General features: G+C 36.9%; 1 protein-coding gene and 1 long non-coding RNA gene across 2 annotated transcripts in view; one reads left to right on the forward strand and one right to left on the reverse strand.

The window, feature by feature from the left end:
• Positions 1 to 15,937, forward strand: part of PSME4 (proteasome activator subunit 4) — a 102,535-nt gene extending 86,598 nt beyond the window's left edge. Inside the window, exons 44-47 of the mRNA XM_079110202.1 lie at positions 10,808 to 10,970; positions 12,603 to 12,736; positions 13,633 to 13,770; positions 14,430 to 15,937. Coding sequence (XP_078966328.1) covers positions 10,808 to 10,970; positions 12,603 to 12,736; positions 13,633 to 13,767 — 432 coding nt within the window. The 3' untranslated portion in view covers positions 13,768 to 13,770; positions 14,430 to 15,937. The remainder of the gene's footprint in view (positions 1 to 10,807; positions 10,971 to 12,602; positions 12,737 to 13,632; positions 13,771 to 14,429) is intronic.
• Positions 1,269 to 7,982, reverse strand: LOC306643911. Its single transcript, XR_013759114.1, has 2 exons — positions 7,845 to 7,982; positions 1,269 to 1,706 (listed from the first exon to the last, which is right to left on the reverse strand). It is a non-coding gene; the product is annotated as an uncharacterized lncRNA (long non-coding RNA).
• Positions 15,938 to 17,350: the final 1,413 nt, after the last annotated feature.

Here is a 17,350-nt window from a genome sequence, read left to right on the forward strand (position 1 = left end):
GAAATAAGGCAACCCAAAGACAGTGATGATGAGAAAATTTCCCAAGTAATGCTAAGCCAAAACATTTGCTTTTTTTGTTTTTTATTTTTTGATTTTTTTTCTTGTAAAACATGTTTTTCATTTTATTGCATGTCTTTATGAATGTTAATCAGGAAAAATTTGTGATTTATAAATGAAATATTATTGCCTTTTTACTGCTTATTTGTGTGTATGTGTGTGTGTGTGTGTGTGTGCACACATGCGTGTGCTTGGGGATTGAACCCAGAGCCTCATCCTTGCTAGGCAGTCTGACCACTGAGCTATGTCCCAAGCCCTACTGATTTTTTCTTTTTTCCTTTTCTCTTTATTCTTCCCATAGTTGTTTTTCTTTCATTGAAATTGATTTTAAGAATTTATATGAACTGTGCTTTTAGTTTGGCAATGAGCTATGAAATTCATAAATAAACTGGATATAAATCTTTACAATGTATGCTAGTTAGAAATTAGATTGTTCTCCATGTTTGTTACCATTAGAAACTACTGTAGCAGTGGCTTTAGAGAAGTGTAGTAGAATCCAGGGAAACTTTATTTATTTATTTATTGTTTTAGAGACTGCATTTTGATTCATTTTACACATATAGGGTACAAATTTTTGTTTCTATTGTTGTATACGATGTAGATTCACACCATTCATGTAATCATACATATACATACGGTAATGATATCTGTCTCATTCCACTATCTTTCATGTCATGCCCCTTCCACCTCTCATTTCCCTGTACATAATCAAAACTTACTCCATTCTTCTCTTACCCCCCCCCCCCACCCCACGCGCACACCCCTATTATGTATCATCATCCACTTATCAGAGAAAACATTTCGGCCTTTGGTTTGGGGGGACTGGCTGATTTCACTTAGCATGATATTCTCCAATTCCATTTACCTGTGAATGCCATAATTTTATTCTTCTTTATGCCTGAATAATATTCTATCATGTATATATACCACAGTTTCTTTATCCATTCATCAGTTGAAGGGTATCTAGGTTGGTTCCACAATCTACCTTTTGTGAATTGAGCTGCTATAAACATTTATGTGGCTGCATACTGTAGCATGCTGATTTTAAGTCCTTTGGGTGTAAACCAAGAAGTGGGATAGCTGGGTCAAAAGGTGGTCCATTCCAAGTTTTCTGAGGAATCCTCCATACTGCTTTCTATAGTGGTTGTACCAATTTGCAACTCCACCAGCAATGTACAAATATGCCTTTTTCCCCACATCCACACCAACACTTACTATTGCTTGTGTTCTTGATAATAGCCATTCTAATTGGAGTAAGATGAAATCTTAGGGTTGTTTTAATTTGCATTTCTCTAATTACTAGAGATGTTAAACATTTTTTCATATATTTCTTAATTGCCTGTATGTCTTCTTCTGTAAAGTGTCTAGTGCCTTAGCCCATTTATTGATTGTGTTCTTTGTATTTTTGGTGTATAGTTTTTTAAGTTCTTTATAAATTATGGAGATCAGTGCTCTATCTGAAGTGCATGTGGAAAGGATTTTCTCCCACTCTGTAGGCTCTCTTTTCACATTATCGATTGTATCCTTTGCTGAGAAAAAGCTTTTTAGTTTGAATCCATCCCATTTATTGATCCTAGCTTTCATTTCTTGGGCTTTAGGAGTCTTGTTAAGGAAGTCTAGTCCTAGGCCAACATGTTAAAGATTTGAACCTACTTTTTCTTTTTTTTAAATTTATTTTTATTGTAAACAAATGGGATACATATTGTTTCTGTTTGTACATGGAGTAACAGCATACCATTTGCATATTCATAAATTTACATAGAGTAATGATGTTTGATTCATTCCATTATTTTTTTCCTTCCCCCTCCCCACCCCTCCCACCTCTCTTCTCCCTCTATACAGTCCCTCCTTCCTCCATTCTTGTCCCACTCCCACCCCCCATTAAGTGTCATCATCCGCTCATCAGTGAGATCATTCCTCTTTTGGATTTTTGAGATTGGCTTATCTCACTTAACATGATATTTTCCAATTTCATCCATTTGCCTGCAAATGCCACAATTTTATTATTCTTTATAGCTGAGTAATATTCATTGTATATATATACCACAGTTTCTTTATCCATTCATCAATTGAAGGGCATCTAGGTTGGTTCCATAGTCTGGCTATTGTGAATTGAGCCGCTATGAACATTGATGTGGCTGTATCTCTGTAGTATGCTGGTTTTAAGTCCTTTGGGTATAGGCCGAGGAGTGGGATAGCTGGGTCAAATGGTAGGTCCATTCCAAGTTTTCTAAGGAATCTCCACACTGCTTTCCAGAGTGGCTGCACTAATTTGCAGTCCCACCAGCAATGTATGAGTGTACCTTTTTTCCCACATCCTCTCCAACACCTATTGTTGCTTGTGTTCTTGATTCTAATTGGGGTGAGATGGAATCTTAGTGTAGTTTTGATTTGAATTTCTCTTATTCCTAAAGATGTTGAACATTTTTTCATATATCTGTTGATTGCTTGTACATCTTCTTCTGTGAAGTGTCTGCTCATTTCCTTAGCCCATTTGTTGATTGGGTTATTTGTATTCTTGGTATAGAGTTTTTTGAGTTCTTTATATATTCTGGAAATTAGTGCTCTATCTGAAGTATGAGTGGCAAAGATATTCTCCCTCTCTGTAGGCTCTCTCTTCACATTGCTGATAGTTTCCTTTGCTGAGAGAAAGCTATTTAGTTTGAATCTATCCCAGTTATTGATTCTTGCTTTTATTTCTTGTGCTATGGGAGTCCTGTTAAGGAAGTCTGATCCTAAGCCAACAAGGTGAAGACCTACTTTTTCTTCTATAAGATGCAGGGTCTCTGGTCTGATTTCAAGGTCCTTGATCCATTGTGAGTTGAGTTTTGTGCAGGGTGAGAGATAGGGGTTTAGTTTCGTTCGGTTGCATATGGATTTCCAGTTTTCCCAGCACCATTTGTTGAAGAGGCTATCTTTTCTCCATTGCATATTTTTGGCACCTTTGTCTAGTATTAGAAAATTGTATTTATTTGGGTTTGTGTCCGTGTCCTCTATTCTGTACTATTGATCTACCTGTCTGTTTTGGTGCCAGTACCATTCCGTTTTTGTTACTATTGCTTTGTAGTATAGTTGAAGTTCTGGTATTGCGATATCCCCTGTTTCATTCTTCCTGCTAAGGATTGCTTTAGCTATTCTGGGTTTCTTATTCTTCCAGATGAATTTCATGATTGCTTTCTCTGTTTCTGTGAGGTATGTCATTGGGATTTTAATTGGAATTGCATTGAATCTGCATAGCACTTTTGGTAGTATGGCCATTTTGACAATATTAATTCTGCCTATCCAAGAACATGGGAGATCTTTCCATCTTCTAAGGTCTTCCTTAATTTCTTTCTTCAGTGTTTTGTAGTTTTCATTGTAGAGATCTTTTACCTCTTTGGTTAGATTGATACCCAAGTATTTTATTTTTTTTTTGAGGCTATTGCAAATGGAGTTGTTTTCCTCATTTCCCTTTCAGCTGTTTCATCGCTTGCGTATAAAAATGCTGTAGATTTATGCGTGTTGATTTCATAGCCTGCTATTTTGCTGAATTCATTGATGAGGTCTAGATGTTTTCTGGAGGAGGTTTTTGGATGCTCTAAATATAGAATCATGTCATCCGCAAATAGTGACAGCTTAAGTTCCTCTTTTCCTATTCGTATCCCTTTAATTTCTTTGGCCTGCCTAATTGCTCTGGCTAGAGTTTCGAGGACAGTGTTGAATAGAAGTGGTGAAAGAGGACATCCCTGTCTTGTTCCCGTTTTTAAAGGGAATGGTTTCAGTTTTTCTCCATTAAGAATGATGTTGGCCATGGGCTCAGCATAAATAGCCTTTACAATGTTCAAGAATGTTCCTACTATCCCTATTTTTTCTAGTGTTTTGAGCATGAAGGGGTGTTGTATTTTGTCGAACGCTTTCTCTGCGTCAATTGAAATAACCATATGATTCTTATCCTTAAGTCTATTGACATGATGGATTACGTTTATTGATTTACGAATGTTGACCCATCCTTGCATTCCAGGGATTGAACCCCACTTGATTGTGGTGCACAATTTTCTTAATATGTTTTTGGATACGGTTTGCCAATATTTTGTTAAGGATCTTTGCATCTATATTCATCAAGGATATTGGTCTAAAATTTTCTTTCCTTGATGTGTCTTTGCCTGGTTTGGGAATGAGGGTGACATTAGCTTCATAGAATGAGTTTGGTAAGGTACCCTCCTTTTCTATTTCCTGGAATACTTTGAGAAGTATTGGAATGAGTTCTTCTTTGAAGGTCTTGTAGAACTCGGCTGAGAATCCATCTGGTCCTGGGCTTTTCTTGGATGGCAGATTTTTAATGGCTTCTTCTATTTCATTGCTTGATATTGATCTGTTTAAATTGTGTATGTCCTCCTGGTTCAGTTTGCGGGGAGCATATATCTCTAGAAATTTGTCAGTGTCTTCGGTAGTTTCTATTTTGTTGGAATACAGATTTTCAAAGTAGCTTCTCATTATGTTCTGTATCTCAGTGATGTCTGTTGTGATATTTCCTTTTGCATCATGTATTTTAGTAATTTGAATCTTCTCCTCTTTGTTAGTGTGGCTAAGGGTTTGTCTATTTTGTTTACTTTCTCAAAGAACCAACTTTTTGTTATGTCAATTTTTTGAATAGTTTCTTTTGTTTCAATTTCATTGATTTCAGCTCTGATTTTAATTATTTCCTGTCTTCTACTACTTTTGCTGTTATTCTGTTCATCTTTTTCTAGGGCTTTGATCTGTAATGTTAGGTCATTTAGTTGTTGACTGTTCATTCTTTTCTGGAATGTGCTCCATGCAATGAATTTTCCTCTTAGTACCGCTTTCATAATGTCCCGGAGATTTTGATATGTTGTATCATCATTCTCATTGACCTCTAAGAATTTTTTAATCTCCTCCCTGATGTTTTTTGTTATCCATGTTTCATTCAATAGCATATTATTTAGTCTCCAAGTGTTGGAGTAATTTCTGTTTTTTACTTTGTCATTGATTTCTACTCTCAGTCCATTATGATCTGATAGAACACAAGGCAGCATCTCTATTTTTTTTGCATTTCCTAAGGGCTGCTTTGTGGCATAACATATGGTCTTTTTTCGAGAAGATTCCATGTGCTGCTGAGAAGAAAGTGTATCCGCTAGTTGATGGATGGAATATTCTGTATATGTCTATTAAGTCTAGGTTATTGATTGTGCTATTGAGTTTTATGGTTTCTTTGTTTGGATTTTGTTTGGAAGATCTATCTAGCGGTGACAACGGTGCGTTAAAGTCGCCCAGAATTATTGTGTTGTGGTCTATGTGATTCTTGAAATTGAGAAGGATTTGTTTGATGTACAGGGATGCACCATTGTTTGGGGCATAAATATTTACTATCGTTTTGTCTTCCTCATTTATGGTTCCCTTAAGCAGTATGAAATGTCCTTCTTTATCCCTTCTGACTAACTTTGGCTTGAAGTACACTTTATCTGATATAAGGATGGTAACCCCTGCTTTTTTACTGGATCCATGTGTGTGGTAGGTTTTTTCCCATCCTTTCACCTTTAGTCTGTGGATGTCTTTTTCTATGAGATGAGTCTCTTACAGGCAGCATATTGTTGGGTCTTTCTTTTTAATCCATTCTGCCAGTCTATGTCTTTTGATTGACGAGTTTAGGCCATTAACGTTCAGGGTTATTATTGAGAAATGATTTGTATTCCCAGTCATTTTGGCTTATTTTTGGTTTTTAAGTTGGCTTGGTTTCTCCTTTGAGTGGTTTTTCTATAAGGTAGTTTCTCCCTTTGCTGACCTCCATTGTTGTTTTTCATTTCCTCCTCATGGAATATTTTGTTGAGAACATTCTGTACTGCAGGCTTTCTATTTGTAAATTCTTTTAACTTTTGTTTATCATGGAAGGATTTTATTTCATCTTCAAATCTGAAGGTTAGTTTTGCTGGGTATAGGATTCTTGGTTGGCAACCATGTTCTTTCAGAGCTTGAAATATGTTGTTCCAGGCCCTTCTATCTTTTAGAGTCTGGGTTGAGAAGTCGGCTGCTATTTGTATTGGTCTCCCCCTATATGTAATCTGATGCTTTTCTCTCGCGGCCTTCAAAATCCTATCTTTATTTTGAATGTTAGGCATTTTCATTATAATGTGCCTCGGTGTGGATCTGTTGTGATTCTGTGCATTTGGTGTTCTGTAAGCTTCTTGTATTTGATTTTCCATTTCATTCTTCAGGTTTGGGAAATTTTCTGCTATTATTTCATTGAATAGGTTGTTCATTCCTTTGGTTTGTATCTCTGTGCCTTCCTCAATCCCAATAATTCTTAAATTTGGTCTTTTCATGATGTCCCATAGTTCTTGGAGATTCTGTTCATGATTTCTTACCATCTTCTCTGTTTGGGCAACTTTATTTTCAAGATTAAATATTTTGTCTTCATTGTCTGAGGTTCTGTCTTCCAAGTGGTCCAGTCTGTTCTGTTGGTGATGCTTTCCATTGAGTTTTTTATTTGGTTTATTGTCTCCTTCATTTCAAGGATTTCCGTTTGTTTTTTTTTTTTTTTTTTTTTTTTGAGAATCTCTATCTCTTTGTTGAAATGATCTTTTGCTTCCTGCAGGTGCTCTTTCAGCTCATTGGTATTATCATTCATTGCCTGCATTTGCTCTCTTATCTCATCCTTTGCTTCGCGAATCATCTTAATCATGTATAATCTGAAGTCCTTTTCTGACATTTCTTCTAACATACTGTCATTGGATTCTATTACTATAGAATCTAGGTTTGTTTGGATCATTTTCTTCCCTTGTTTTTTTCATAATGTTCATATATCTTCCTCTCTAGCGCTGCAGATCTGGGGTATTGCAGATTTCCTCCTATAGGCTTATAGTGGCCCTATAGGTGTCCAAAACCCTTTCTTTAAGGGGAGATCAATATTAGCAGTACCCAAATCAGACACTATGCAATCCTAGACCAAATAGCCCCTATGGGGACAATAACATCATGTAAATTAGGGGGAGAAAGCGACTCTGAGGGAACAGGTAAACAGAAGGAAAAGAAAGCAAGAAACGTAAAGAAATAAAAACAAATTTTTTTAAAAAAAGGAGAAAAAAGAAAATCTACTGTGTTATAGTCATATACTAATGAAACCTCCCAGTGTTCAGTAGCCTGATGTATGAGAGGTACCTGACAATGAGCTTCAAGCCTCCAGCAGGCGTGTCTCAGGATGGGATTTGCCCCACCCAAAGATCGGAGCCATGGCTTCCAGGATTATCCAAGATGGCTCCTCTGGCTTCCAAATGTGTTGGCAAATGTGGAGTTGCAGCTCAGGGGTGGACGTGGTCAGCTGGAGGTCCTGGAGACAGGATGCAGTTGGTCCGGCAGTGGTCCTGGAGGTCGGGTGTGTTTAGTGTGGTTGTGGGATCCAGGAGGCTGGGTGCAATCAGTTGGTCTGGGGGTCCTGGCTGCAGGGAGCAGTCAGTTGATGTGAGGGCCCCAGAGGCAGGGAGTGATCAGTTGGGCTGAGGGATCCTGGAGATGGGACTCGGTCAGTCCGGCCAGGGGTCCTACAGGGCCTGGCTGTTGTCTCAAAATGGCGGCAGCCACGTGTAATCAAACCTGCAGGTACTGTAACAGTGAACTTCCAGGCAGCAGCAGGCAGCTGGTTCTCCACTGGCGGTCTGCGATCAATCTGCTGGCAGGTGTCGGACGATCGGGAGGTGAACCTCGAGCGTTGGGTGATGGATAGGGGTAAGGCAGGCGATGGACAGGCGAGAGGCAGGCAAATGGTGGATGATAGACGCCTGACAGTGAGTCTGAACCTACTTTTTCTTCTATTTGGTGCAGGGCCTCTGGTCTTATTCCTAGTTCCTTGATCCATTTTGGGCCTCTGGTCTAATTCCTAGGTCCTTGATCCATACTGCATATGGATTTCTAGTTTTCCCAGCACCATTTGTTGAATAGGCTATCTTTTCTCCATTGTATGTTTTTGACTCCTTTTTCTAGTGTGAGGTAACTGTATTTGTGGGTTTGTCTCTGTGTCTTCCATTTTGTACCTGTCTGTTTTGGTGCCAATACCATGCCGTTTTTGTTACTGTTGCTCTGTAGTATAGTTTAAGGTCTGGTGTTGTGATGCCTCCCGCTTCACTCTTCCTGCTCAGGATTGCTTTGACTATTTGAGATCTCTTATTCTTCCAGATGAATTTCATGATTGCCTTCTCTGTGAGGAATGTCATTGGGATTTTAATTGGAATTGCATTGAATCTGTATAGTGCCTTTGGTAGTACGGTCATTTTGACAAATTCTGCCTATCCAAGAACATGGGAGATCTTTCCTTCTTGTAAGGTTTTCTTTAATTTCTTTCTTTAGTGGTTTGTAGAGGTCTTTCACCTCTTTTCTTATATTAATTCCGAGGTGTTTTATTTATTTTGTTTTATTGAGGCTATTGTGAATGGAGTGGTTTTCCTAATTTCTCTTTCAGATGATTCATCACATATGAATAGAAATGCATTAGATTTATGCATATTGATTTTATATCCTGCCACTTTGCTGAGTTCATGTATTAGTTCTAGAAGTTTTCTGATGGAATTTTTGGATCTTCTAAATATAGTGTCATGTCCGTGGTGGCAAAGAGTGATAGCTTGAGTTCTTATTTTCCTGTTCATATCCCTTTAATTTTTTTGGTCTGTCTGATTGCTCTGGCTAGTGTTTCAAGGATGATGTTGAATAGGAATGGTAAAAGAGGGCATCCCTGCCTTGCTCCAGTTTTTAGTGGGAATGCATTCAGTTTTTCCTCCATTTAGAATGATGTTGGCCATGGGCTTAGCGTAGATAACCTTTACAATGTTGAGGTATGTTCCTCCTATACCTGTTTTTTCTAGTGTTTTGAGCATGAAAGGGTGCTGTATTTTATCAAAAGCTTTCTCAGCATCTATTGAAATAATTATGTTTCTTAAATTTAAGTCTATTGATGTGAAGAATTACGTTTATTGATTTCTGCATATTGAACCAACCTTGCACCCCTGGATGAACCCCATTTGATCATGGTGCACTGTCTTTTTCATATGTTTTTGTATGTGATTTGCCAGAATTTTGTTAAGGATTTTTGCCTCTATGTTCATCAGGGATATTGGTCTGAAGTTTTCTTTCCTTGATGTCTTTGTCTGGTTTTGGTATCAAGGTGATACTAGCTTCATTGAGTAAGTGTGGAACGGTTTCCTCTTTTTCTATTTCATGAAATACTTTGAGGAGTTCTGGGCTTTTCTTGGTTGGTAGGCTTTTGATGGCTTCTTCTATTTCATTGCTTGAAATTGATCTGTTTAAATTGTGTGTGTTCTCCTGATTTAGTTTGGGAGGATCATATGTCTTTAAAAATTTGTCAATGTCTTTGATATTTTCTATTTTGTTGGAGTGTAGATTTTCAAAGTAGCTTCTAGTTTTATGTTATGTATTTCAGTGGTGTCTATTGTGATCTTTCCTTTTTCATCATGAATTTTAGTAATTTGGGTTTTTCTATCTTTGTTATTGTGGCTAAGGGTTTATCAATTTTGTTTACTTTTTCAAAGAACCAACTTTTTGTTTTGTCAAGTTTTTGAATTGTTTCTTTTGTTTCACTTTCATCGATTTCAGCTCTGATTTAAATTTATTTATTTATTTATTTATTTATTTATTTATTGTGGTGCTGGGGATTTGAACCCAGGGCCTTGTGCTTGTCAGACACTCTACCAACTGAGCTATATCCCCAGTCCTCAGCTCTGATTTTAATTATTTCCTGTCTTCTTCTATATTTGGTGTTGATCTGTTTTTTCTAGGGCTTTGAGATGTAATGTTAGGTTATTCTAGTTGTTGACTTTTTATTCTTTTAATGTATGAGCTCAATGCAGTGACTTTCCTCTTAGTACTGCTTTTATAGTGTCTCAGAGATTTTGATGTTTTATCATTGTTCTCATTTACCTCTAAGAATTTTTTTATCTCCTCCCTGATGTCTTCTGTTGCCATTGCATCACTCAATAGCATTTGATTTAGTCTCCAGGTGTTGGAGTAGTCTCTGTTTTTTATTTTATCATTGATTTCTAATTTCATTCCATTATGATCTGATAGAATACAAGGTAGTATCTCTGTTTTTGTATTTACTAATGGCTGCTTTGTGGCATAGAATATGGTCTATTTTAGGGAAGGATCCATGAGCTGCTGAGAAGAAAGTGTATTGGCTCGATGATGGATGAGATACTCTATATATGTCCATTAAGTCTAAATCATTGATTGTATCACTCAATTCTAGTTTCTTTGTTCAGTTTTTTGTTTGGAGGATGTATCCAGTGGATCTGTTTGTTCCCTGGAATCGAGAAGGATTTGTTTGACATACATGGATGCACCATTGTTTGGGGCATAAATATTTACAATCATTATGTCTTGCTGGTTTTTGGTTCCCTTAAGCTGTATGAAACGTCCATCTTTTTCCGTAACTTCAGGCTTCAACACTGCTTTTACATTTAGAGTAAGTTAGTCAGTGGGGAAGATAATTTATGGAGAAATTACATTTTGCATAGAATAGTTAAACATTTACCTCAGTAACCCTAAAGTGTGTACCCATTTTGAAGCCACAGACTCTTTGAGTCTAAGAATTTGATGAAATCTCTTATGAAGAAACTTCCAAAGAGAATATGAAAAATTTGCATACAGTTCCAGGGAAGGTCCCCACCCCATTTTCCATACTACCCTTCTACTCTCCATTGTTCCCTCAGGCTTAGAATCTGAATTCTAATAGAAATTATTATTTCTGCAGGTTCGAGAAATGGCTGCTACCACCTTAAGTGGTCTGTTACAGTGTAACTTCCTTACCATGGACAGTCCTATGCAGATTCATTTTGAGCAACTTTGCAAAACAAAACTACCTAAGAAAAGAAAGCGAGACCCTGGTTCTGTAGGAGATACCATTCCTTCTGCAGGTAATATTGCTGGTAGAAAACACCCATACCTGTTGGGAATTAGCCAGACTTAAACTTGTATGTGCCCAGGTTTTTGCTAGGTACTGGGAATAGTTGTCTCTCGCATGTAAAAGCTAAAATTGAGATAGATGTAAAGAAACCTGTGCATGGCTATGTAAAACTTTTAATAAATCAAGTCTACAACGTAGATTGTACTTAAAACACACTGAAAGGACTATGACACCACTAAAGAGAGTTTTAAAGGACCACCCTTGTATATGTGGGCTATCCTTGTCCATAATGTCATTATGTGAACGATTGTACTTCACTAATAATTTATTGAGAGAACAAGAAGAGTCATTACAGGAGTTTCCAATGTAATTGAATATAAAGAAACCAAATGAGAATGACATCTTGACTACTATTTTGTGTTTGAAGAGAAGTTTACATGTAAAAAAGCATCTGACTTTTCTACTGTTAATAATCACAGGAATAGAAAACACATGGGAAGATTAGTAAGTAGGAAATTAATTGAATTTGTGGGAATTGCTTGGAATATGCAGCTATTAAGTGCCAAGTATATTAATCATGTCATAGAATTAATAGCAAATTTCAGTGAAGTACCATTATTCAACTTTTTTTGCTTGAATTCTAATTTTAATAAGTACCAAACTATTTTTAGATCTCTGTATACCAGATGGCATTGTTTATGTGTATTCCAAAGTCTCTTTCTGTTATCTTTACTTTCCCTGTTTCATATACACACATATAATATGCTTACAAGCATATATATTCATGCAGCTTTGTTAAGTAACCATGAGCTTTGAGTGGTGGTGCACATCCATAATACCGCAACTCAGGAGGCTGAGAGGCAGGGGGATTTCAGTTTAAGCTCAGCTTCTGCAGCTTAATGAGACTTTTTCAAAATAAAAAAATAAAAAGAACTGAGAATATAGCTCAGTGGGAGAGTGCCCTTAGGTTTAATACCCAGTTCCAAACAAAGAGAAAAAAAGAAACTATGGTAATTTAGGGCTGGGGTATAACTTATTGATAGAGCTCATATCTAGCATGCGCAAGGCCCTTGGTTCAATCCCCAGTGCCAAAAAAAAAGACAGAAAAAAGAAACAATGAGAATTTGAAAGCTTTGTAATTATCGTCCTAAGGAAGGAACAGAGACCTCTTTGTAGAATTGTTAACCAGGGGCACTTAACCACTGAAACACATCTCTGGCCCTTTCTATTCTCTATTTTGAGACAAGGGCTGACCAAATTGCTAAATTGCTGAGACTGGCTTGGAACTTGTGATCCTCTTGTCTCGGCTTCCTGAGTCACTGGGAATACAGGCATGTACCACCACACCAGATGGATATCTAGATAAGTCTTTTTTTTGTGGTGCTGGGGATTGAACCCAGGGCCTTGTGTTTGCGAGGCAAGCACTCTGACCAACTGAGCCATATTCCCAGCCCTAGATAATTCTTAATACAGCCTTACACATCTTTTTTTTTTTTAAGTGTGTGTGTGTGCGCACACACACTTGAAGATCCATTTTAAATGCAGAAATTCACACATTGAAAACATCTTTCATAATTGAGAACTAGTTCTATATCTCTGTAATGAGTACATTAAAGACCGTATATTGTTGTTTTCTTTGCAGAGTTGGTCAAACGCCATGCTGGGGTGCTAGGACTTGGTGCATGTGTTCTTTCAAGCCCTTACAATGTTCCTACCTGGATGCCCCAGCTACTTATGAATCTCAGTGCACATTTGAATGATCCTCAGCCTATTGAGGTACGACTAGTTATTTCTTGTTTCTTTCCATATATGATTATCAGTGTTTCATAAGAAGTCATTTGTATTTATAATTTCCTATATACTTTGAACTTGCTACTTTGATACAACTACTGCCTCTGCCAGGACTAAGTCTACTTTCCAGTAATCATTAAAATCTTACAGATACTTTAATCCAATGTATATTTGAGATTTTTTTATAGCAAGAAAATCACGGTAGCTTCTGTCCTTCCCATTTTAATGGAAGTAGAATATTGTCAATATTGCCTGGATAGTTTAAAAAAAAAAAAAAAAATCTGTTTTGAGGGTGGGTTTACCAAGAATTGAACTCAGGGGCACTTAACAACTGAGCCACATCCCCAGCCCTATTTTGTATTTTATTTAGAGACAGGCTGTCACTGAGTTGCTTAGTGCTTCACTTTTGCTGAGGCTGGCTTTGAACTCTCAATCCTCCTGCCTCAGCCTCCCGAGCCACTGGGATTACAGGCATTGCACCACTGCACCCAGCTGGATAGTTACATTTTATATCTGTAAAGTATCTCACAGGAAGATAATGGTAAATAGGAAATAGTGATGGTATTATATAGTAGTGGATAGGTATGTTCCTAAGTTTAACAGTTCAAAATACAAATGATTTATTCCTTCTCACCTTTGTAAATAGATTTAAGTGTGATTGAAATAGTGTAAGTTCCAGTGGGTTGTCCTAAAGTAAAGTTAGTAATTCTACAGAAGTGTGATTATTTTGCAAAACAAGATTGACTTGGTTTAGTAGCATTACAACACAATTTGTGAGATCTGAAGTCAACTATAGATCACTACTTAGCTAAAGATACAGTACATACAACCCTATTGTTCAGAAATATTAAAATGTATGATGTGGGTTGCCTACTCCACAGATGACTGTAAAAAAGACCTTATCCAATTTTCGAAGGACACACCATGACAACTGGCAAGAACACAAACAGCAATTCACTGATGACCAACTGCTTGTTCTCACCGATCTCCTTGTGTCACCATGCTATTATGCATAGGAGGTAAGTCAGCAAAGCTGTGAGTTTAAAGATGGTGAAATCCTCACCCAAATGTCATTTTTTTTTTTTTTTTTTTTTTTTGTGACTGAGAATGTGGATATTTATATGTTGTGAGATTTTTGCTGACATTCTTATATATGTTTTGATAAAGTTGGGTGGTTTTTGTTTTTAAACGTGGCTTTTGGGGTTGGAGTTGTAGCTCAGTGGCAGAGCATATAACAGCATATACACAGCCCTGGGTTCAGTCCCCATAACCAAAATAAACAAACATGGCTTTTGCTTATGCTATGGCTTTGGAAATAAGTTCCCATAGTATTTTCCCATCACCACTTTTTTTCCCCCCACATATTAAGCAGAAAATTGATGTGACTGTTTTTGAACCTTTGCAAATGAGTATTACAGTAGCAGGGAAGAGTAAGGTGAAATAATCTTGGTCTTGCCTTCTGTGTGGAGGTCTAGATGTTCTAGGTTGCCCTGAGCACTATGGATTCTACATAGTTGTGAAACATTTCATCTGGACTCTGAAGTATTTATTACCTCTTCTTTAGAAAGGAAGGTCCCAGAAGTCTTTTACTGGGTTAGGAAAAATAAAATATCATTTATTGGGTTTTTAGGGTTGAGTGGCTTGTTACCTAATTAATATTTTTTCCTCCCTGATACAGATGACTAGTCCTCACTTCAGGCTCTTTTCATCAAAAACTCCAGATCCTCAGGTACCATCTGTGGTGGCTCTCTGCAGGTTTAAAACTCTGCCTCTGTTGAGCTCTCATAATTTTGGTGATTTCCATGTTTGGTCTCATTAGTCTGTGTGCACAGGTTCTCAGCTGCCATTTGATTTCTTGATTTGTCCGGAAGTGTTTCCAGAACATTGATCACTTTTTCTTTGAGGCATCTGACAAAGTCACAAAGTCTCAGGCTAGAAATAATTACCCAGTACGATCGTGGCATCCGAGGCCAAACAGTCTAGGAACTCAATAAGAAATATTTTTTTTGGAATGGAGAAAACCGATCATTAGTACAGGTCCCGTCATTTCAGTCATCTCAAATTATTTTAAATTTTTCCCAAATGGCTGTTGGATGGTAGTGGGGCAGTGGGCCATAAATCCGAATCCTTGAGAGAACCTTGGAGAGCCAGAAGAGGAAAGGAAAAGAGGAGGGCAAGTCTTGAACCTTACCGATGACTGATGGATTGCTGGACCAAGTCACAGAAGCAAAGTCTGTGTTTCCCACAGACTGGAGTTTTTGGTGCTGATCAGAGCCAGTTGCTGAAAGAAAAAAAAATGGGGGTTTGTTGAATAAATTTTTGATTGATTGTTGTGTGTGTATACAACGTGTGATTTTGAAAATAAACAGCAACAACAGTAAACACCCTGACTGGTTGGTTTTTACCTGTATTCTTTACAAATATTGTTTGACCCACTTTGAAAACTGTTATACTTCACCTAATGGAAGACTGCTGTATTTGTGGAAATTCTGTGATTTTTTTTCTTCTTTCTTTTGTTCTATTTCCTGCAGAATCGTTGAGACTAATAAGGCTTGGTATTTAATTGACTTGTTTAATACATGTTACATAGATGTAAAAGATTGTATAAACTAGCGATAGCATTGGCAAGACTTTGTACAGATGCAGCCTTTTACACAACACCATTGTGTAATTAATTTGTAAAGATTCACATGTAGTTCTTTATTATAGTGATTTGGGGCTTTTGTACCCATTGAATGCCATTTTGTTTTGTTTTGTTTGTTTTTAAATTATTTTCTTCATATTACAAAAGCTGAAATGTGGGTTTTTTTTTTTTTTTTTTTTTTTTTAGTTCATTTATCATTAGAATGTATGGATTTTTATGTAACGTGTGTGTGCATCCCAAATTGCTAACACAGCATTTGCCTATGACAAGTTTAGAGTTCAAGATATCTTCTAGATTGAAATAATTCACAAGTTGGTGAATGTCATCTTATAACACACCCTGTACAGTCTTCCTTAAAGGAGTACCACAGCATATTTTTTAGTATCTACCTGCTGAGTGACTCAATCTAAGCACAGCAGTGGTCCTCGTACAGTATTTAAGTGTCAGCATACACAGGTGAAATCCCTGTATAGAGTAGTGCCAAACTGATTATTTCAATTGTGTAACTAGTTTAAAATCCAATAAATGAATTGTTTTTAACACCTGTCTTTTGTCTTCATTAACAGGAGAAGACAGCTATAGGCAGTGGCTCTTGTGGATTCCTTTTGCAGTCACAGATTTGGATATATAATTCATTCCTTCTGACCAGAACAGATTATCTAATTATGCCCTGGCTAGTTTAGTAGCTACTAGCCACATGTGACTATTTACATTTAATCAAACGAGAAATTCATTTTCTCAGTCTCAGTAGGGACAATTTAAGTGCTTATTAGCCACACAGCTAGTGGTTACCACACAGAGTAGCACAGATGAACTTTTCCATCATCACTAAAAGTTCTGATGAGTAGCACTAACCTAGATGATTTTTTTCTCGAAGTGATATGCCTAAGAATCATGAAGGGGATATTGTTAAAATACCAATTCTTATTTATTGTTCCTAACCTCATGGTTTCAATAGTTGTAACAGCTTACTTATATTGCCCACTTTAGCTTTTTTAACTTAAATTATATGAAACTGTGCTTCCTCAGTGGTTCCTGAGTAGAAACTAATTTTTTAAAAGATATTAGGTGCCCAAGTATGTTTCTCAATGAAAACTTCTCTGGATGGGACTCACCCATCATCTTTTTAAAGCTCTGATGATTCATTTGTGCAGCCAGGATTCAGACCATTGATAAAGGACCCCTAAGTCTCACTTTAGACCTAAAACAGGGTACCTAACCTGAATATCTAACATGCTTCCCAGGTGACTGATGCCAGGTTTGGATGCTGATTATTACCTTAATATTTTTTCCTGTATTATAATGCAGATTTTCTGTCATTGGCTTCAGGAATGAAAGGAGGGGAAAAGGAGAGAAAAGAGTTGGATGGCTAATGTTGTCCAAAGTAGTTCTTAAAATCCGTAGTACTTAAAAAATGATGAAGGTGGTCAAAGTAGGAATTGGTAGCAGTCATGGAAGAGAATGTAGATTTCTTCGAGTTTCATGAGAAGGGAAGGGGAAAACCTCTTAGGGGTTGTAAAATTTAATCTTTGGTTTTGAGTAGATTCTATGAAAAACAAATTGTGTTTCAAAACAAATTTTACTCACTTGTTTTTTTTTTATGCGAATAACTAATAATTTAGATGCCAATGTGTATAATACGTGAGAAAACTGTTTTCAGATATTTGAAATACTCAATATTACCAGCCAAGCCCTTTAATGTTCTTCTTGTTGTACTAAGGATTAAACCCAGAGATTCTTAACCACCGAGCCATATCCCCAGTCCTCTTTATTTATTTTTTTGATATAGCACTTTATAAGTGCTTTTGTAGATTTTTGTGTTTCTCTACTGAAATGGTGTTTGCATTTTCTATTCCTATATGCCTTAAAACTTTGCATTCCAAGGAATGAGATTTTTAGGTAAATAATCTAAACATTTTAATGATCTTGATGTGTTTTCCTCAAAATGGACATTG

This window comes from Sciurus vulgaris (assembly GCF_902686455.1).
Source record: "Sciurus vulgaris genome assembly, chromosome: 14".
Taxonomy (NCBI): domain Eukaryota; kingdom Metazoa; phylum Chordata; class Mammalia; order Rodentia; family Sciuridae; genus Sciurus; species Sciurus vulgaris.